Below are 21,786 nucleotides of genomic sequence, written 5' to 3' on the forward strand. Positions count from 1 at the left end.
TGGATCTGTAACTTCAATGTGATGTTAGCCAACAAGAGGCACAAACTGGGGATGGGAGCAGCACTGTAACTTACACAAGTGTGCAGCCCATATGTATCTTAAATATTTTAAATTGCATTATTATAGAAATTAAAACCGTTTTATTTTTATTATTGCACTTCAAGGATGTTTCAACATAAGAGCACTACCCTTGTTCTATAATAAGATGTTATTATTTAGAGAACTTGGATGGTTAAAAAGGATCCATGCCTGGGAAGTTGGTGAAACTGCATTCAATTTGATAAAAGCTTTCAAGTGGGTGTGATCCGAAAAAGAATTAATTTGAATTTGTTTGATCCGAGAGAATCTGAAGCTGATACTCGAGAGGACATCAGTCTGAGAAGGGTTCAGCTTGAGTGCAGTGGGTTCAGTTTTATAACTCAGATGTCGAGTCTGCTTTCCTGATAGGACTTGTAATCTGGGATAATAGGCCCCTTTCAGGGACCCAGATTATGCCAACACCATCGCTGTCAGAGGTAATGGCCCTGCTAGCTGTGCGCTACATTTCATCTATTAACATGTTGAACTCAAATGTGGTGGAGCTGAATCAAGACCCATATTAAGAAATGTAACGTGATGTACTCTGAAACGCTTAACACACTTTACTTTTCCCCCCCACTGTCTAAACGCTGTTCACACTTGTGTTGTCACCTTTCTAATGGCAACACTGACAATTTCACCCAATATCACTCTCTCATACATTTTGTTTTAGTACTCAACACAACTAAGCTGTTGATGTTTATCTGTCAGAGTTGTTGGACTCAGAAGGCTGTATGTCAGAAGAAAAGGATTTCATTGACGGTGATAAAATGAGAATCATTAATCAAAGAGTAAAACAAGTTTCTTTGTTTTTTCTTTCTTCACCAAAACAAAAACTGTACAGAATCTGCACGGTGCTTGTATTGCATATGTGAGCATTACAAGTTCACTTTTATTTTATGTTAAGTTTCCTCAAGTTTTAGAGCCAATATCCTAAATGTTCGGTAGGAGGGATACATCTGAGAGCTGTAAACCACCTTAACAAAAATTTCTTAATTTCTATCTTTCTTTTTTTTTTAAACTGTTTGTTATACCTGAGCAGTTCAAGATTATGTCAGAGTTAATTTTCATCTAAACTTTGTGGATGTAGTTTTATCAGATCTGACTGGCAGTGTTTGCATCATTAGTAAACAGCCGATTGGTGGAAGGGACTGGGAGAATAGGAAATCCTCTTTTTTTCCAACCAAGCTCAGCCCACCTCAAGCAATTGAGAAAAGAGCATGCAAACCAAAATTCAGACAACTTTCAAGGTAACAAAAACAGTTCTTTCATTGGCAGAGGGTATAATGTCTTGTCATAGTAAAAGCTGATGGAGAAAATAGGTTTGTGGGGTCTTTAAGAACTGAACCATGGAGATAACATGTTGTTCAGTGTTGGTTTCCCTCATGATTCATCACAGTTAAGCTGGACAGTTAAGATGGAGGTTGTGTGGTCTTTGTATGAGAAGTATAGATGAAGGCGTTTGGTTCAAAAGTAAATCTAATGCAAAAGTGCATAAATCCCTGCTGACTCTCTAATAGCCAGAAGGGGGCGACTCAACAAAGGTCTTATAATGTGGAAGTTCATTAGAAAATAACCAAACTTCTGAGTTGATGTTATACATAGTGAACATTTTACTAATGAGTTTACAGTCTCAATAGCAAGTTTCAAGTCTTCTTCAATACAGCATAATGTTGATTTTAGAGTTAAGTACACAACAAAGAAGGATAAGGGTTGGATAAGGGAGAGGGTTGTAGCTACATGCGATTGAAAATTTTGATACCATGGCTGCCTGTTGGCCAGAGGAAAGTTGCATTTCCTTTCTCTCCTCCCAGTAAGGTCAATTCTGAGAACAAATAACAACAAACAAGAAGGAAACTACAAAGTTTTCAAAACTAAACTAAAAATGTAAAGCTGCCTATGCAACTAGCACATAATGCTCATTTTGAAAGGAAGGCTTTCAGGTGCTTTGTATTTGTGATCTTCTCTGCTGCAGAATCGTAATCTTTAGTCTGGCTTCATCATAGCCACAATCTGCCAAAGTACAGAAGGAGAGCTAACTCCATCATTAAATCCATCAGTTCTTTTTGCAGATCATCATTCAGATAGCTGCCTGCTGAGATTTGCTGGAAAGAGCTGAAGGAGAGCCATGGTGAACTCTGAGGAGAGGATATTGTTGTGTGAAAGACTGTGAGAAATTAAGATTTGGCATGCACTGAAATAAACAAATTGGACATTTTATCATAATTCATGCAGACTGGCATTCTGCATTCATGTGTACGTTTGTCACATTTTACAGCACAGAAGTCCTGAAGCTATTTTCAAAGGACATCGTTTACAGCACATGACTTGTTCAGTGTGTCTGAAAAAGCAGCACAATTGTATTGTAACATATTATATAGATTTTCAGTGTTCAGGAGTCACGTTGATAGTCAACGAAGGAAACAAAGGAAACACACACACACACACACACACACGCACACGCACACGCACGGCTGAATCGCTGAAGAAGCAAAAGAAATAAAAAGGGACTTTGGGCTTTCTTCTGGGATGATGAAATATGCTGCTCCGCCGTCCCGGGGGAACACTGAGACCAGCCGCCTGATACACAAACACATATGCACACACAGCAGAATCAAATAAACCTTATAGCACAGCGTTTGAATGAATGAGCCCTACATAGCCGAGAATATAGAAACATACAGTACAACACGGGGCTACGTGATGATGCATGGGGGAAGAATAGATTGTAGGGGGAGGGGAAGGAGGAGATGGGTAAAGAAGGAGCGAGAGGAGCAGGAAGGCCGTAGCAGGGAGAGCGAGATAGTAAACCAATTACCATAGGACTGAAAAAAGCCTTTCATCCCGAAACTGTCACCACACACAAAAATATACACACTTCTATCTTTTCTCCGCTGTGTCCTGCATACAAATACAGTATCTGCACGCACACACACGGTCGGACATCTCTCTTTATCACTCACTTGCACACATATTCCGAGCTCTCTCTTCAAACAAATGCACTCTTGATTAAATATTGAGGAGTGCCTGTGGCAAAGTGAGCAGAGATACAATTCCTCTCCTCTCTTGTGCGGAGCTCTCACTCTTTGGAAGAAGTGGGGAAAAAATGAAGGGAGGGAAGAAGAAGAAGGCCTAAAAAAAGGCACAAAGAGAAGGAGAGGATAAAGAGGAGAGGAAAGAGTGAAGGATGGGTGGGGGGAGAGGAGAGGAGTGGTGAAAAAACAGCTGGACAGTAATGAAAAGACAGAAAGGGAGAAAGTGACAGCAGACAAGAAGACAGAGGAGAATCAGAAGGGAGCGACATGGAAGGCAAGAGCAGCCATATTAACATGTATTTGAAACTATAACACAGTATGACAGATGAGTTCATGTATTAAAGAACAGACCATGAATAGCCGATACTGTTCTGTAACTACTATCATTTTTAGTTGATGACAAATGACTTTTTTAGCCATGCTAGCAAGCTGGTTGGTGCATCCCTTTGGTTTAGACTGAGATATCTCAACTATCAGATGAATTGCTCTGAAATCATGCCCAGACATTCATGGTCCCCAGAGAATGAATCCTAATGACAATTTGTCATCTTTTGATTTTACTTTTATGCTACAATGTGGTTGCCATTTGTCATTTTAGATGACCTGCTTCTTCAACTACTGGATGGACTTAAATGAAAGTTGGTATAAATTTAAGTCAAACTTGTTCTCATCCCAACAAGTCAAACACAGACACATCATCAGATTTATTTTGGCATCTAGTACAGACACAAATGGACTGTTTGGTGTCAAAAAGAAGCACATAGCAGCGGCTGTTTTATTCTTGTCTAACACAAAGAGTTTGTTTAGGTTTAGGCAGAGAAAAATATATGCTTAAAGTTAGGTAGAACATCACGAGAAGGGCTAAAACATTCAATATTTACTTTTTTACACTAGACCTGAAATAACAGTCTCCTGGAATATGGTCACGAGTTGTTCGGAGGAGGAGTAAGCATTGGGACACTTGCTGGAGGACCCCCAATTTGATTTTTGCCAGGGCCCAACCAGACTCTATATCGCCACTGTTTGTACAACATCACTGACAGCAGTTTCTCTGAGGGTCTTAAATTACAGTGGACAGATTACTTTATAGTTACTTGAAGGACCCTGATGTGCCTGTTTGTATGAGACATGACAAAGTGAGTCTCAGCGGGGTTGGATGTTGCTTCATCTCCCCTATGTGAGGAATTTTATTAGCCTTGGTATTCTCTTGACTATCTATTAGTTCCATTGTTGAGTTGAATAAAAAAGAGACATTCCCTCAGCATCAGCTATTTTGTTAAGTGCTAACTAGCAAATGTAGGCATGCACATACACAACATAAACGGTGGCTCCTACTCGGTTAACATCGCCTATAGCCCTGTAGATGGCCTTCAAACTGCTCCATTTATTCTAACAATGAACAGATCATAATTTAAAAAAAACATTTGAAGAGAAATGTTTCACTGTTGATATGGCATAGCACAGAAAAGCTCTTACTTTACATTTGCATCACCATGTAAACCCCTGAGAGGGCTAAACATTGCGCTCATAATAAGAGCTGCGTGATTGCCATCTAGTGGTGGCTTTCTGGAACTGCAGACTGAATAGAATTTCAGTGTCTGGCGCTATATGGCAACCATAATGAACAATATTTTGAGTGGAAACCTTGAATCCTCTAGTTATTCAAAGGCATGGGACCAGACATTGCACAATAGACTTTTTTAAAAGATCAAACACAGGAGTGCATGCAAGAACACGTTGGGGCAGGTGGGAATAGATTGCTCACACACTTTCTAAACTTTAAAAAAATGTGCTTTTTTGGTCCTGTAGGAAACCTTAGTGAAACACTTTAGGATTTAATCTTACAGCTTTACTTTCCACCAACTCTGCAATGACACAAAACGTTGGACAACAAATATTAAACTTTATAAAACATTTCTAGAACAACTCGTTTGGCTTTGTTAGATGGCTGACCGGTTAGATGCATGTAAAATGTACACTACACTACATATTTGTTTTAATAATCACACATTTTAATGTTGCACGTTTCTTTTTTTGTCAACATCTCTTTCGAAAACAGTCAACACCCTTACGTGCTGCACTAAAGTGTTGCATAATGTGCTAGGGGAATATGTCATGTAGGCACAATTAAAACCAAAATTCACTGTCATAAAGATGAGTCCTGTGTCAAAATGTAGGATTGATCGTTTGGATAGTTGATGGAAGTAATGCTGAGAATTCACGTTCAGGAGTGCTTTAAGGTAATGCAAGACCAATTATAGAATATTTGCTTTTGGAAGTACAATTTTTGTCAGGTTTATGTGAGGCTGAAAGCATCAGTTAAAAACATTTTGAATATTGTTTTAAATAAAAATGTATTTTTAGTTTCTCAAGCGAAATCCTAATAACATTTGACATAAGGAGAACACACACACAGCATTTTGGTATTAAATTTGATACATAAAAAATAAAACTGGTAGATGTGTACTTAAGGTTAATGAAAAGGATGCAAACATGGGAATACTAATGTAAGCCAAGGTTGTGAGGGCAAAACTACCAATGTTGGATTTACATTCACTTTTTTGATACTGGTTAGACCATTTTTTTTAAACTGGTCAAATCCCAACTGACAAATCACTCGTCAATCTTTCTAATAATTTGAGTATCATTTGTCATAAAAGTGCAATGAAATGTTGAAACTGTTTCACGCATACTCCTCCCTTACATAGAATTTCAGAGGAAACACGAGAGGAACAAAAAAATTGCAGAGCAAGAGGAAGCCTCGAGGTCATCCTGCAAACTTGTATTAGACTAAAAAATACTGTTTCACTTTGTGCACTTCCTGAAACAGCCATGTTTCACCACGCTGATGGTAATCTCATAGTGACACTCCCATCGCTTACTATACAGTGGGGTCATAATGGCATTCAAGACACATTTCTTTACATTACTCTGAGAAGTTACAATCGAGTACCAATTTGCTTTACAAGAGTTAATGTAACCCGAAGAAAGAATATCTGCTGTATCTTAAACTTGAATTAAGTCAACACTGTCTGTAGTTCATGAGTTTGCATACTGTGGACCATATAGTGGTAAAACACTGGATTTATTTAGACACAAGGAAAAAAAAAACAGAAATGAGAGCCAGACCTTCTATTTTAAGCCCACCAGACCGACTTCCTACACAAGCTAATGTGGCATGATAATCACAAATGCATCATAAATTATTTACAAGAGCACTTCAGTAAATTTAAGATTCAGAATTTCACTAAGTGCGCAATTCTAATTTGGGGCCCACAAATTAAATGGAAAATATGTCAAAAGCTCTTCATGTGGTGATGACAATCTGCACTCAGCTACCACAGTGATACTACTAAGATAGTCTCAAGGCTCAAAGTGTTCACCAAAAGTACAAGGACACCCTGAATGAAGAGTGAACAGAACCCCGTTCTTACAACATCCTCCTTGTAGGGCAAAAAAAACCCATCCAATATATGCATGTTCTGCTTCTTTTGACCTGATTTGGGAGTTCTGTGGTTTGATTCCCCATGAGTAATCTGAATTAACAGAGGGAAAGTTCATTTCAAAATAGCTAATGATCACAATTTGTGTCCATGCTGAATAAAATGAAAGCACTTCCCTTGTCTTTCTCTTTCAGTTGCTTGATAGAAAACAGTTTTTGTAGGTAAGCGATACAATATAAATGTAATAAAAACAAAGCCCATATCTATGTCCGGTTTTCTTTATTATAAATGTCAAATTCTCTCTGAGCTCCACAGAATGATGATGTTTAATATCCTGTATATCAACAAACTCATTTGAGTTTTCCAAGTTAATCTGTATTACACAGAGAACTGGTTTAGCTCCAATAGTAGAGTGGGCATTTTGGTACAGAAACTAGTCCACTTTGCAGTGGTTGCAGATTCAACGCACAAGCCCAAAAGATTATCTTATCTATTACTTCTGTTATCACTATTTAACTAATATTAAGCTATTATACATTTGTGATTTTCTGTGAGGCTATAGTCCTATAGAAGCAAATGCAGCTCTGATAACTGATTGATTATTCAATTATTATTTTTTAGGATTTGTGGTCTTAAAGGAAATGCATTTGCACTGTCAAACAAAAGATCCAGCAACTGACGAGTGCTGATATCTGGCTTTTGTACACAATTTGATTGATTGGATTGCTGTTATTGTTATATAATAAATAGCCAGACAAAGCAGCTGTGGATAAGTGGCAGAGTCGGTCGTATCTCAACCTCAAGTTTGGGGGTTCGATCCCCATCTCCTGCAGCCACATGTCCGATGTGTCCTTCAGCAAGACTTTTAACCCCAAGTTGCTTATGTCTCTCAACCGATTTTTGGGGTTGGATCCCCATCTTGACCCCAAGTTGCTCTCACTGGTTTGTCGACACTCCAGTATAGTAGCCTCTGCCACCAGTGTGCCAATGGGTGTGAATGGGTATGTCTGACCTGCAGTGTAAAAAGCGATTTGAGTAGTCAGAAGACTAGAAAAAAACACCATACAAGCTCAAGTCCATTTACCATTTATAATAATAATAATAATAATAGCTTGGATTTATATAGTGCCTTTCAAGAAACCAAAGGACGCTTAACAATAGTACAAAACGGGGGGCTGTAATAGGAGACAACAAGAGAGAAATAAAACACAAACAAAGAGAAAAAAACACAAATCAAACAAATGAAGGACAAAGAAGTGGGTGCTGGGGGAAGTGTTAACTGAGGCCAAATGCTTTGGTGAACAGGTAGTGTTTGAGGAGATTTTTGAAGATGTCTAGAGATGCAGCAGTAAGGATTTTGGCAGGGCGACAGTTCCATAGGGTGGGGGCTGCGGCACTGAAGGCTCTGTCACCAAAGGATCGCAGTTTGGTGTGGGGGTGGAGAGCAGACCTGTGGCTGAGGACCGCAGCTGACGGGACGGGGTGTAGGGTTGGAGGAGGTCGGTGAGGTACGGTGGGGCTAGAGCATGGAGTGATTTATAGGTGAGTAGTAGGAGTTTGTAGTGAATGCGGGTTTTGATCGGGATCGGGTGGGGGTGATGTGCTGCCAGGGCTTGCCAGGGAGGAGATCTCCAACATTCCTGAGCAGTGCTTTGGGGGCCACAATCATGAGCTCAGTCTTGCTGCTGTTAAGTTTGAGGAGGTTGGAAGACATCCTGGTTTTAATGTCCTGCAGGCAGCTGACTAGTCACTGGGGGGGGGGCCTTAGTGGATGGAAGAGTGCTGAGGCAGAGTTGCATGTCATCGGCGTAGGAATGGAATATGGGACCATGTTGGCGGATTATCAGACCAAGGGGGAGAATGTAGATGGTGAAAAGAAGAGGGCCTTGCGGCACACCTTGCGGCACGCCTTGCAGCACGCCTTGGTTTAATGGGGCTGGGGAGGAGCTGGACTTGCTGATGGTGACAAACTGTCTGCCTGTTAGAGAGGTAAGAGTGGAACCAGGAGAGAGCTATACTGGAGACGCCAAGGTGTTGAGATTTATATGCAAAAACATCAGTGGGATAAGACTAGTGCCTTGTGGTGTCCAAAATTTAACTTCGAGAAAGATCTAATAACGTCTGTCAAAGAAACCACAAAAGATGGCAAAATGTGAAAACAAATCAAATTTTCCCACAACTGAAATGGAGTTTACTGCTTATTTGAAATACAATCATTAAAAGCAAATGACAATTGATGTGTTGAAGAGTTTTGAATTAAATAATAACTTGCATGACATGTCGTCTGTTGGAGTATATCAATGTGGAAGTCAATGTGGAATATTCCAATTGTGGAAAAATAAAATAAAAGTATCTTTAACTTTAGGGAAGAAGACCCAAAGCCCCTCCAGCTTGTGAAAACTGTAAAAACAGTAGTACATTGACCTTGATAATTAAAATATGTAGTGTCCCTTGAATAAAAAAAAGGGAACTCTAGAAAAAGAATAATAACAGGAGTGCCCCAGTAGCTGTTAGGGACACCACCCATTTAATGGTTGTCAAATAAGTTAAATTGAGTGAAATAAGTGAAAATAAGTTGTTTTAACAGAGACATAAAAGCTTTTATTCTTAGTTAGGATGTGGTATGTAAAATTAAATTCAAGTATGTGGTTAAAAGAAAATAGCCTTTGTTACATTTATGAGTTTATAAAAGCAAACATCAGTGAAAGGTATTGTAAGATCTTCATTCATTAAAGTGTTGAAAAGCTGATCATTGTCAGATATTGATCATTTTAGCCAGTTGAGTGAGAGGAATAACAACTTACATAACACATGACAAATGTTGCTTCAACAGGGAGTTCAAGTTTAACACTCTGGAAGGTATCTGGGATGGCATGTAATCCCTTAGTTTGAAATAAATTAAAATCTAGCAGATATTTGACTTGACTTTCTCTCTTCTGGTTCTGGATTTACTTGGTGTTATTATGAAACTATTTGGCTGTAGTGGATTTTCCATTTAAATTATCTGGCTGAAACTAGTTTATCATAGGGATTTTCTTGTTTTTCACAATTTTGTCAAGGCTTTTCTGCGAGTGTGTATGTTAAAAACTGTATTATTCAGTTTAATTAAATAACTATCATTATTACTATTCATTATTAAAAGGATCATAGATCACTTCTTTCAATAGAACCACCAAAGCGGTTTCGACTTCGATTTCCTGCCTCTCTGCTAATTCTGAAAATGGAAACTTCATGCAATCTTTACCAAAATCAGCACCAATAACCTAAAGGAAGGAATGGATACACTCTCCCCTTTGATTTCTCACATCATAGAATAACCATGGCGTGATGGTAAAAATACCAGCATAACACTATTATGGGCATCCACATTTTACCCATTCCTGCCATCCACCCCTTCGTGCCAAGGGGGGGGACACCGGATGCTGGATGGAAACTTTTAATTCCGTTCATGCATAGAAAGTGAGGTATTGGGAAATCCCTCCTGGCTGAATACTATAAAAGACAAGGCTATTCCTTCCTGCCTTGATAGACAGCCCTCAACATCATCGACACTCTACAAGTGCTTCCCACCAGCGGACATGCCCTACACACTCAGTAAGTGATTTGCAGCCTGTGCATTTCCTGCCTCTCTTCCTCTTTTCATTCATTCAGTCATTCATGCTTTTCCCTCTCGGTATAGATGCCTGCTTGCTGTTGGTCGCTCTGCTGCAGGGCGTTCAGGTAGCTTCAGTTCAACCTGCACCCACCGAAAGCCTGGCAGGTGACACTTCAGGTGAGGAGGGGGAGGCAGCCGCCGAGTCTCTGAGCACCTCCAGGTTCTGGGGCCTGATCCTTGGTGCGACCGATAATCACTCGATGGAGGTTAGTCTATTGAAGAACTTGAAGAACTGAATTTCGTGTAATGAGTCAATTTCGAAATGTGATTGGGCTGACTGTTTCCTTTTTTCTTAGCATGCACAAAGAAAATACTGCACTCCTGACTCTTTTTTCTTCCCCCCTTAGTTTGAAGCTGAATTCCAAAACCAGGTGAAATATCATATGTTGGAGGAATACAACATCTCCTCACTCCCAGAAAGCTGCCCTTCCTCTGACTTAAGAAAGGTATTGCTCTTCCTTGTCCTACCGTCACACAGGTAACAGAATGTGATGGATTATTGGGTTCATTTGAGGCACTGATGGCGTTTATCTGACGTCTCCTCAGGAGACTTGTCTCCACAGGTTGGTCCAAGGTCTACTTATCTACCGAGTTCTTATTAAGCACGTGGAGAAGGAGTATCCAAGCAACTACAAACTCTCAGAGGCCAGAATCAACTGCGGCCGGCTGATCACCCTAATCAAAGTAAATGTGAGTCAGAGATACTTGGTATACAAACAACTGGTAATGATGCATGTATTATAAACCCCTCATAAGTTGATTGTGTTTTCTGCAAACGAAAGGTGTCAATTGAACATATATTTGATTTGTGCCCTACAGATGAAGCATCCCGAAAGTGTAACAGAGCTGAACAGCAGCCAGGAGGAGCAGCTTCTGAAGGATATCGACAGCCCTGACACTTACAAGAGAAGGATGACCGCTAACAGCATCCTGTACCACCTCCGGAACTTCCTCCTCCAATGCAAAAGAGCAATCAGAAAAAGAGAAATGGCCAGAGGAAGAATGGCCAACAGGAACCTGTTACCCATCAGGTTCAGTAACCAAGTTTAAAAATGCAAGAATAAGGTGAAATTATGATGGAATACCTCAAGGAACATTGTATGCCTCATTTTAACATTTTGTGTTTTCATTGTTTTTCAAGGGGAACATGCACTTAGTGGAGGTGATGGGTTTCTTAAATTATAAAGACCTCAAGTCTGGAATTGCCCACAGTTGCACAACTTATTTAACCTATTTATACTTGAGGTAAAGTTTAATTTATTAGTCAGGATTGTGAGTTTCCAGCACTGAAAATGCCATTTGTACTTGAATGTTATTTAGATTTGAGTCTTGATCAATTTCTGAATTGTGGTGAGATTACTTGAGCAGCAATTTTGGGACTGCTTAACTTTTCAAAGACGACATTTATTTTCATAAACAGTGATTCTGTAATGTTTACTGCTATTTATTTACATCTAACATTATTTAAGTAAATATGCTGTTTATTTAAGGTTGAGGTTTGTGCAAAGATATTTTAATAATCTGTACAAATGAAGAAATAAAAAAATTGTATTGAAAAAAAATGAATAAGTTCTTCTTTCCAACACATGTCACTTCACTAAAGGGTTACAACTCATTGTGTAACCGTCTTCTAGAAACTATAAGCAACTGAAGCAGATTTAGTTGGGAGTCCTCAGGTCTGCCTTTTAAAAAGGAACCAAGATATACGACACTTTGTGTGAAACTCCAAACTTGAAAACATGGTCATACAAAACCATTCATTTAAGTTTGGGGAATATGTATATGTAACACAAAAAATAATGTTCAATGTATTTTTAAAAAAAAACAACAACTTTTAATCCGTTTTTTTTTCTGCATATTTTTTCTTACAAGACTTGACTTTTGTTGTTTGAAAATCAGGCATCATCAGCATGAGTCCTGGTGTTGGAGATAAGAGAGGAATTTCTTTGAGGATTTAATTTCAGAAATGATAAATTACAAACAAAGAGGACAAACATGGAATGGATGGTGTATCCAAACATCACTGTCATTGTTACCCAAAAAACTAAGAAAGAAAAAAAAACACACCCCAGAAATAGTCCAGTCCAGACTACATATTTTGAGGGACAAAGTCTTGAATCCACCTAGTTCATTCCAAGTTCTTCAGCCCATGTCGCCCAAACTCTCCATTCTATTTATGTGGCTGTTAATTTGATGGTAGCAGAAACCATTCCCTCATTACTTCTCAGATTTGTGACAGTGTGGTCTTCAGTCAAAAGAGAAAAACAATGTCCATTTCCGGTTCCAATCACCTGGGTCATATGGTCTTAATGAGGGGGTTGGGATGGGATGTACTGGCTGTGTGGAGATGCTCCTCAGCCCCACAGCAAACTAAAGAGAGGAAAAGGAAAGGAGAAATCCATCAATCCAAAGACGTTCTGTCACTCAAAGTCAAATTCCAACATGTTTATTTCTGTAACTAAATTAATGTTTACTTCCAAATGAGGTTTGTTATGTGAAGATATTAACAATATGTGATCCTACAATTTGTGTTTATTTACCAGTGTTTCCCATACATTGATTAATCCGTGGCAGCCCGCCACATTATCAACAAGGACCGCCACAGATTAATTTTTTTGTATTCATAAAATTGCTGCATGCACGAGAGAGAGCGAGTGCGGGGGAGCGAGAGCGTACGAGAGTGCAGGCGTGCTATGAGTATGAAGAGCGTTAGATGTAGCTGCAGCTACTTTTTCCCTGCTCCTCTCTCTACTGTCATGACTGTACGCACCTTTTTACTTTAGAACAGCACAAAGTTGATCTGTGATCAAACTCACCGTGTCTACAGTTAACTTAACAATAGCAACGGTATCTCACAGCCTGCTAAATTAATGTAGAGGGGGAAAAAAAAATTGATATAAATACAAACGCAATATTACAATGTATCCCCACCCCCCTGCAATCTACCCCAAAAAAATATGATGACCCCCCCGCGAACTCCACCGCCCAGATATCGAGTCATTCTGTGACCGCGAGTGCGGGGGAGCGAGAGCATACGAGAGTGCAGGCGTGCTGAGTATGAAGAGCGTTAGATGTAGCTGCAGCTACTTTTTCCCTGCTCCTCTCTCTACTGTCATGACTGTGCGCGTCGCTGGGAACATAGCTGCGCACGCACGCGCGCGCGCACGCACGCTCGCACGCACGCACGCACGCACGCACGCACCTTTTTACTTTAGAACAGCACAAAGTTGATCTGTGATCAAACTCACCGTGTCTACAGTTAACTTAACAATAGCAACGGTATCTCACAGCCTGCTAAATTAATGTAGAGGAAAAGAAAAAATTTATATAAATACAAACGCAATATTACAATGTATCCCCACCCCCCTGCAATCTACCCCAAAAAAATATGACGACCCCCGCGAACTCCACCGCCCAGATATCGAGTCATTCTGTGGGAAACACTGTTTACAATAACAAAGCACAAGAGTAAATGTACCTTCATTTTAGTATACAAACAACAATAACAGAAATAAATAGCATACATCTCAATAGAAAAGAAAACATGTTGATAAGTGCATGCCCAAGATTTACACTATTAGAACAGCTTGTGGATACAAATTCAGCTGATTGTTTGTGCAGCAAATGTGTTCATCAAATCTACGTCATTGACATGAATCTTATCTGCTTAAAAGAAGGAAATTCCAACTAGCTGTTTTTTCAAACCATCTAACCTTGCATTCATTATGTCAAAACGACTGGAAGAACTCGTTGATTACCTTCAAAATGTGGAAGAACAACTCACACAGACAGAAAATGTTGTTACAAGACTATCAGTTGACAGTTGAATTAAATATTCCATGACTACAGGAAACACAGCCATGTTGTAGAAGGTGTGAAAACTCCTTTTCAGCGTCTCTTCTCTTACGGTTCTACTTGATGTTTCTTCTGAAAACACAAACATGATTTGGTCGGAAGGGTTCACTTAAGACCAAACCTGTGCTCACCTCAACACAGTGGGTTCAGGCATCCCTGGATCTGCTCCTCGCTTGAAACCTGGAAAACAAAAACCATGAAGCAGTAAAGCATATGTGTGAAGACTTTTAAAAAAGGTGAAAATCCATTTTATCGAAACCACTTGCACAAGCTAGCTGCAAACATTGTTTGAATCATCTTCTGCTGTATAAAATATTATTTTATTTTAGCAAGCTTGATTAAAGTACGCTCTAGGAAATTAAATTTTTGAAATTTCTGTTTATTTAACAATAATAATTTATAAGCCAACATTTCCCCCTAAAAAAAAGGTGTCTTATTTCAGTGTTTCCCCTAGGTTTACAGCGTTGGGGGGGTGGGGAGAAGCCAACATGACAACACAAACACTTGAAGGAATCTTGGTGTTCATGCGTTACTTTTAATGACAGCTGTCCTTTTCTATCAGAAAGGTATCCTTAAATGACTTCTTCCCCTGATTTCTGACTCTATCCACTATCCTATCACTACAATGAAGGCACAAAAAGCCCAAAAATAAATCTAAAAAAAAATAAATAATAATAATAATAATAATTTTTTTACTTGACCTTCAGGGGGGGCAGGGGGGCCGTGCCGCCCTCCCAATATAATGGTAGGGGAAACACTGTTTGGTGTCATTAGGTTATCAACAGATTAGTATAGCTGCAAAACCCCAGTTTTATCAAACAACATTATTTCACAAGAAAGCTTTATTTTACGAAATACGTTTCCTGTGGAAAATAGTGAAAACAGCCTTGTAGTAACATCAGAGAATCTGAGTCACAGCCTTCATCTGAAGTAAACAGAAAGGAAATTTCATTTCCAAGATTTCTGCTGATTTCATTCACAGGTCATAAACAAACCATGAAGCAAAGGATTTTCAGAAAGGAAACAGGTTCCTAAAAAACTTAATATAGCCCTAACCCATCCTCTCCAAAACGAGTTCTACAATACAAGAAAAGAGCCAAAGGTGTACGACCAAATGTATTTTAATTGAAACTTCTAGCAACCTTTATCATCAATTAAACATTAAATGTAATTGATTTGTTTCAACACCACCACATCATGAGGGCCTGGCTTATTATTATTCAAATTGTGATAATGCACGAGCGCCAAATGTTTGCAATTTCAGAAAATCCTGAATGCAAGAGGTGAATGATTGTCAGAAGAGAAAGGGGAGAGGGGAGAAAGTATGACATCACTGTTGGTCTTTCCACAATTCTGAAGTCAGAGAGGATTCACCGCGGATGGTAACTCCAGCGGCCGTTGGGTCACACATGCAAAAGTCTCCAACTTCCCTATATTTGCTCGTAACCACAGCCATGCAAAAGGTCTGAACTCCCCCTTTGCACTAGTGCAAACCACTACCAAGTATTTTAGGTCCCAAGACATGCCCCAGACATGCCCCAGACTTTAGCACTGAAACACATTTGGACACAGGTCCACAGGTTTGATCCAGTCAGAGTTGACAGGACACATTAGACGAATGTCTCTGCCCATTACATGCCATTATTCTTTAAGAAAATAGCTCATTAACGGTTTTACAGCTAACTTTAACAAAATCATTACAAGTAGTTTAATCAGTCACAACCCATCTACTTATTGTTCCCTTTCACATAGGGCTGGTTTAAAAAAAAATTAAAAATTAATCAATGCATTGCAATTATTATTTTCCCAATTCACTATCGATTCAGGCAAATCCTGAGATTGATTTTTTTCGTTGAAATGACACCCCTCTCCACTGTGGGTGCTGTGAATTCAGGTCAGGCACAATTGTGCACTTAACATCTACTTTTTGTCCATGCCATTACAGCACTGTTGTGTTTATTAAGATTTTGCTGCAAATTCAGTTCAGGCACAACTGTGCACTTTAGATCATACTGTACTTTAATGTTCTATTCTTTGCCTATTAAAGAATAATTCAATGATAGAATACACTTTTGAGTCAGCTTGTTCTAAACCTATGCAAATAATGCACACATTATTATTTAACAAATATTAGAAGGTACTGTGATGAGTCATCTTTTGTAATCGATATTCATGAGAGCAACCCATCCGGGTACTTTGCCCAAACGATGCCGGCCCCGCCCCTTTCTGGGTGAAATCATTTTCTCTGAATGAATGGCGGTTAATGGACAAGCTGGGGTCTTTACCGATTTAAAGTCTTTAAAAAACGAAAACCATACTTTAAAACTACAAGTACGAGCCTAAATCTGATGACCAGTGATGTAAACATTTAAAATACGACATTTCTGAACAGAGATCGGCATCATAACGGTATAGAATTAACCATGTATGTGAGTGTTTGTTTAATCTCTCGCCATCAAACTGCTCAAATGAGTCATCAGAGGAAACTGACTTTAAACACCTGACGAGTAATTATTAACCGTGTTACCCGAGAGGGATCTTTATTTTTAAATAACATTTATTTGTAATAGTTTCTAACAGTGTTCATAGCTGTAATAGAGTGGTTACAGATGTTTATTTTAGAGAAAAGGGGACATAAACTCTGAGTTATCATCTCATTTGGAAAAGAATAACATGTAAAGTCACCTGGATGAGATTAAAACATTTTGTATTCATACGTGAGTGTAAATAATGATGAGTGGGGCGAGACAAGGTGTTATATCGAGCTAGAGAACTTTTTATTTTGACATTTATTTTTCAGTAAGAGGATTTGCTGTAGTGTTCCTTCATTTAGAGACATTTTCATCAACATATTTATGTGACGTGACAGTTGTTAATACGTTAGTGAATGTGTGAAGAATCTGTTAACAGACTTCTCTTCTGTCACAGAGCGATCGCTGCTTTAAAGCAGGAACATGACAGCGGTCCCACAATTTACCACTTTAATCCTCTCTAGTTTCAGTCCAAACACACAGAGCTCTTCTTTAACCCTCCGGTGTCCTTTGTAAATCAAAACCTGATACTAAATTGTGTTTTTAAAATAGTTTGAAGTAGAAAAAGCTTCTCAATCGCGTTTAGGTTTAATCGCACGGCTACCAGTGTTTTCTAATCTACCGCCGAAACATTCTCAGGGCTCGGCTGTATCCGAATTGCCAAGTACCTACTCAATCTTTCAGTAGACAGTAGCTACTATCCGTGCTGTATACTGTTAGTATCTACTATTCAGTAGGCAGATATTTGTTCCTACTTCTTCTGATTCATTCAGTATGTAAGTGGCGTCATTTACGTAACCCTAACCCAAAAAGGCAGATTAAATAACTAAATAACATACAGTAGCCTACATAAAGGAAAGAACAAATGAAAGACAGTAATATACAGAATATAAAGTAAAATAAACCAATAAAGACGTATTTAAATAGTGAAATCATTATTTAAATAGAGGGGGAAAGGTTTTATAATAATGCAGATATTTTTTTTATTTTCAGTTGTTAATTTAAAATAGTGATTTCAGTCGGGACTTTAACTCTAGATTAAAAATTGATTCTATTAATCCACGCTTGTTTGTTTTGATTTGGAGGCGAACGTGAAGTGACGATTTACGTTTAATTTCGCACAGCATTGTGGGTAGTAAAACACAATTCATTTCCTGTAAGCACGCATCCGATCCATACTGCATAAATCCTGGAAGTTAGTATCCATACTGAAATGTTCAGTCTACTGAAACTCCATACTGAAAAGTACATACTGCCTACTGAACTGTGACAATTCGGAAAGGCCCTTTTTTCACCCAAACGGGGGCGTGGTCACTCTGGCGAGCCGGAAGTGACGGTGGACTGCTCTTAAGAATCGACGCTGATTGATCAATATCGAATCGTGACCTAATATTTACAGTCTATGATCGTGACCCAAAGAATTGAAATCGAATTGAAATGTGAGGTTGTGGACAATATCCAGCTCTACTTCACTGTATTTGCATGTAAAACAATACATGCACTTCTTCAAAGTTCAACTTTATGCAGTTTTAAGAATCAAATGTCTGGAGAAACATTTGCTAAACCTGGAACTGATCCAACGAAACAAGGTTGGAAACGTCAAATTTGACATTTCATTTCTCGCACTCACTGTCTATGAAGGACCCCGTTGATACTTATTAAGGTTCTCAATTAAATGACATTTTGCCCTTCCACCCCGGTTAAGGATTACATTAGTCTGTAGGTGAATGCTAATGCTAACGCAAAGCTAAGTGGCTAAAGTTAGCTCAGCACGTCTTCTCGTGTTTAAACTGTTGATACTGACCGAGGTACAGCACGGTTGGGATGAAACCCCATCGGATGACAAACTGTCCACACTGGAATAGTTGCTGTAGACGCTGCTTGGTTTCTTTGCTCAGTTTAGCCATGTTTACACCCCAACCAGCGTGGATAATGCTGCTGCTGCTGCTGCTGCCAAGGACAAGGTAAGAGGAAGTGACGTAACGACTCGTGCGGCACACTGACGCTAAATGTTCTTCTTCTGTTTTAGTACGCCACCTCGCGGACAGTCACTTAACTTCAGGTCTACATTTCTTACCCTCTAAAAAAGCTGAACATTATTTCAGTTTCAAATTATATTTACCTGGAAAACTCTGAAGTACACTTCCATTTTTTAACAGCGATGCAATGTTTGAAATCATTTGTATTAGAGAACTTAAAGGGAGTCACTTTTCTATTTAGTGGCAATGTTTCTCTTTTAATTGTTCATTTAATAATCAATTATTACAGTAAGTATTGTGTGGGCCCTGCTGAATAAAAAACACAAAACATATCAAAACACATCTGAGACCACAGTTTAAGTGTTTCTACTCAGTATTAGGAAGTAATTTATAGTATTTTTATGAATAGTTTTTGTGACTTGGTATTTTATGTTCAGTGTTAGATGTGATTGTAGCTGTGTGACTTTGTAATTTCTTATAAGAATATTATTACTTTCTCAATTAAATATCCCAGCTAAGTCTCTTAACACTACACAAGAAGTGTCTGAATACAGAAATGATAGTGCTGCTCAATAGCAATTACAATGGGTATACATTCTGCCTCATGATAAAAATGATGTGTCCAGCTCTAGTTACAATAGTCTACTTCCAGAGTACACCAACTCTGGCACCAAGCACCACATAAAACACATTTCAAGGACCGTCTTTTTTGACCTTGACCAACATCACAAAAATCAGACACGTCCTGTCACAAAATGATGCAAAAAACGAGTCCATGCATTTGTTAACTATAGACTTGATCATCTGAATTCCATTTACCTTACCTAACTCGCCTCAGAAGACTTTTCAACTGGTCACAAATGCTGCAGCAGGTATACTGACTTGACTAACTAGTAAAAAAAAAGAAAACAATCATTACTTCTATCAGCTCGTTTGCACTGGCTCCTATCTAGAATAGAATATAATTCCTTCTCCTCATCTACAATGTTCTTCATGTTCAGGCACCAATTGTGCCTTTTTACCCCTCTAGAAAATTACACTTGAAGGACGGAGGCCTGCTTGTGGTGCCTAAAGTCTCTAAAAGGTTAATCAAATCAAAATCAAATCAAACTTTATTTATATAGCACCTTTCAGACAAATTAAATTGCAGTTCAAAGTGCTTAACAAGAGTGCAGAAAAGTTATTGACAAAAGTAATTTATAAAATCATTGAGAGACCAATGCACACCAATAAGAATTAAAAATAAAATATATGTATAAAAATAAAATACAATAAAATAAAATACGACACATAAAAGCAACAAGATATTAAAATAAATATATAAGAGGAAAATATTTAAAATTATAGTAGGATAAAAAGACAGTACAGTAATGTTAAGATTTGAATTGATATAAAACACTATATAAAAGCCAGACTGAATAAATGAGTTTTAAGACTGCGTTTAAAAATCTCGATATTCTGGGCTCCTCTCAGACCCTCAGGAAGGTCGTTCCATAGTCTCGGAGCGTAACAGCTGAAAGCAGCATCGCCAAAGGTTTTTGTCCTGCTCTGTGGAACAACTAAGAGAGAGGAACTGGAGGATCTGAGGGGCCGTACTGGTTCATAAGCTAAAATCATATCTGATAGGTAGTCTGGTGCAAGGCCATGTAATGCTTTATAAACTAATAAAAGAATTTTAAAATCAACACGAAAACTAACAGGCAGCCAGTGTAAAGATTTTAAAACAGGTGTGATGTGTGCTCTCCTTCTGGTCTTTGTCAGTACTCGTGCAGCAGAGTTTTGTAGTAGCTGAAGCCGATTTGTTGTGTTTTTTGGAAGACCAGAAAGGAGAGCATTACAATAGTCCAGCCTGCTAGTAATAAAAGCGTGCATTAGTCTCTCTGTTTGGCTCAGAGAGAGAAATGGCCTCACTTTGGTGATGTTTTTCAGGTGGTAAAATGCTGTTTTTGTGACACCCTTTACGTGGGCCTTAAAATTAAAATCTGAGTCAAAGATCACCCCAAGGTTCCGTGCTTCTTGACTTGGGTTGAGTCCTATTTTTTTTAGTTTGGGGGCCAGTTTCTCTCTCTGAGCCTTTGAACCGATTATTAAAACCTCTGTTTTGTCCTGGTTGAGCTGCAAAAAGTTCTGTGACATCCAGGCTTTTATATCTAAAATACAATTAAAAAGTGAGTCATAGAGCATAGAGCTGAGTGTCATCAGCATAGGTGTGGAAAGAGATTCCGTGCCTCCTAATGACACCACCCAGGGGTAACATGTACAAATTAAAAAGTAGTGGTCCTAGAATTGATCCTTGTGGTACCCCACTGGAGACCTCGTATTGTTTGGAGGTGCAGTCTTCTATCGATACAAAACATTTTCTGTCACACAAATACGAGGTGAACCAGTTAAAAACATTTCCAGAAAGGCCTAGATGCTCACTTAGTCTGTCTAAAAGAATCTGGTGGTCAACAGTATCGAAAGCAGCACTGAGGTCGAGTAGTACCAGAACTGAAGGCTTGTTGTTGTCGAGGTTTTTTCTGATATCATTAACTACTTTTAGCAGGGCCATCTCAGTGCTGTGGCGTGCCCTAAAGCCAGATTGAAACATTTCTAATGTAGTGTTTGAGGTTAAAAGGGCACTCAACTGATTAAAAACTAACTTCTCTAAAATTTTGCTTGAAAATGGCAGGTTTGAGATGGGTCTAAAATTACTAGGTGTTAAAATGTCCAGGTTCCCTTTTTTTAAAAGAGGTTTAATTAAGGCAGTCTTAAAATCGGTAGGGACAACACCTAGCTGTAAGGAGTGATTTACTATATCGAGGACATCTTCTGATACTGAATTAAAAATGGTTTTAAAAAGGGATGTTGGAATTGGGCCAAGGGAACACTGTCCTGAGTGTTGCAGCATCAACCAGGGCAAAACTTTCCAACTTGACATCACTGATTGTACATGATACTGGAAAAAGTGCGGTGTGTTTGCTTTGCTGACAGATACCAGACCTAATGTCAACTATTTTATCCCTGAAGTAGCCAGCAAAAACCTTACATTTAGCTCCTGAGAGCACAGAGCTGTTATTGGTTGTGGGGTGTAACAGAGAATCTATTGTTCTGAAAAGATGTCTGGGGTTGTGAATGTTGCTGTTTATCAGGTTTGAGAAATATTCTTGCCTTGATTTTCGGATTGGTTTTGTTGTAGTCTTTTATTGCTTCTATGAGTATATTTTTTTA

The 21,786-nt window shown here is 38.8% G+C and overlaps 2 protein-coding genes across 2 annotated transcripts; one reads left to right on the forward strand and one right to left on the reverse strand.

Moving 5' to 3' along the window:
• The first annotated feature begins 10,134 nt into the window (after positions 1-10,134).
• Positions 10,135-11,410, forward strand: LOC109982488 (interleukin-6-like). The gene is made up of 5 exons (XM_020631726.3): positions 10,135-10,150; positions 10,236-10,417; positions 10,559-10,657; positions 10,758-10,901; positions 11,031-11,410. The coding sequence occupies exons 1-5, from the start codon at positions 10,135-10,137 to the stop codon at positions 11,259-11,261; spliced, it is 672 nt and encodes a 223-aa protein (XP_020487382.1). The 3' UTR covers positions 11,262-11,410.
• A 612-nt stretch (positions 11,411-12,022) lies between these two features.
• On the reverse strand, positions 12,023-18,574 carry tomm7 (translocase of outer mitochondrial membrane 7 homolog (yeast)). Its single transcript, XM_065948258.1, has 3 exons — positions 18,402-18,574; positions 14,198-14,246; positions 12,023-12,581 (listed from the first exon to the last, which is right to left on the reverse strand). Exons 1-3 carry the CDS (start codon positions 18,502-18,504, stop codon positions 12,566-12,568), a joined length of 168 nt encoding a protein of 55 aa, XP_065804330.1. The 5' UTR covers positions 18,505-18,574; the 3' UTR covers positions 12,023-12,565.
• Between the last annotated feature and the right edge of the window lie 3,212 nt (positions 18,575-21,786).

This window comes from Labrus bergylta, chromosome 19 (genome assembly GCF_963930695.1).
Source record: "Labrus bergylta chromosome 19, fLabBer1.1, whole genome shotgun sequence".
Taxonomy (NCBI): Eukaryota; Metazoa; Chordata; class Actinopteri; order Labriformes; family Labridae; genus Labrus; species Labrus bergylta.

What these genes read in the sequence shown, in the direction of transcription:
- tomm7 (XM_065948258.1), bottom strand. Translation starts at nt 18,504, where the DNA reads ATGGCTAAACTGAGCAAAGAAACCAAGCAGCGTCTACAGCAACTATTC. An exon ending in CCCAACCGTGCTGTACCTCG is followed by an intron (nt 14,247 to 18,401) that starts GTCAGTATCAAC and finishes TTTGTTTTCCAG; the next exon opens with GTTTCAAGCGAGGAGCAGAT.
- LOC109982488 (XM_020631726.3), top strand. An exon ending in CTTCCTCTGACTTAAGAAAG is followed by an intron (nt 10,658 to 10,757) that starts GTATTGCTCTTC and finishes ACGTCTCCTCAG; the next exon opens with GAGACTTGTCTCCACAGGTT. An exon ending in TCACCCTAATCAAAGTAAAT is followed by an intron (nt 10,902 to 11,030) that starts GTGAGTCAGAGA and finishes TGTGCCCTACAG; the next exon opens with ATGAAGCATCCCGAAAGTGT.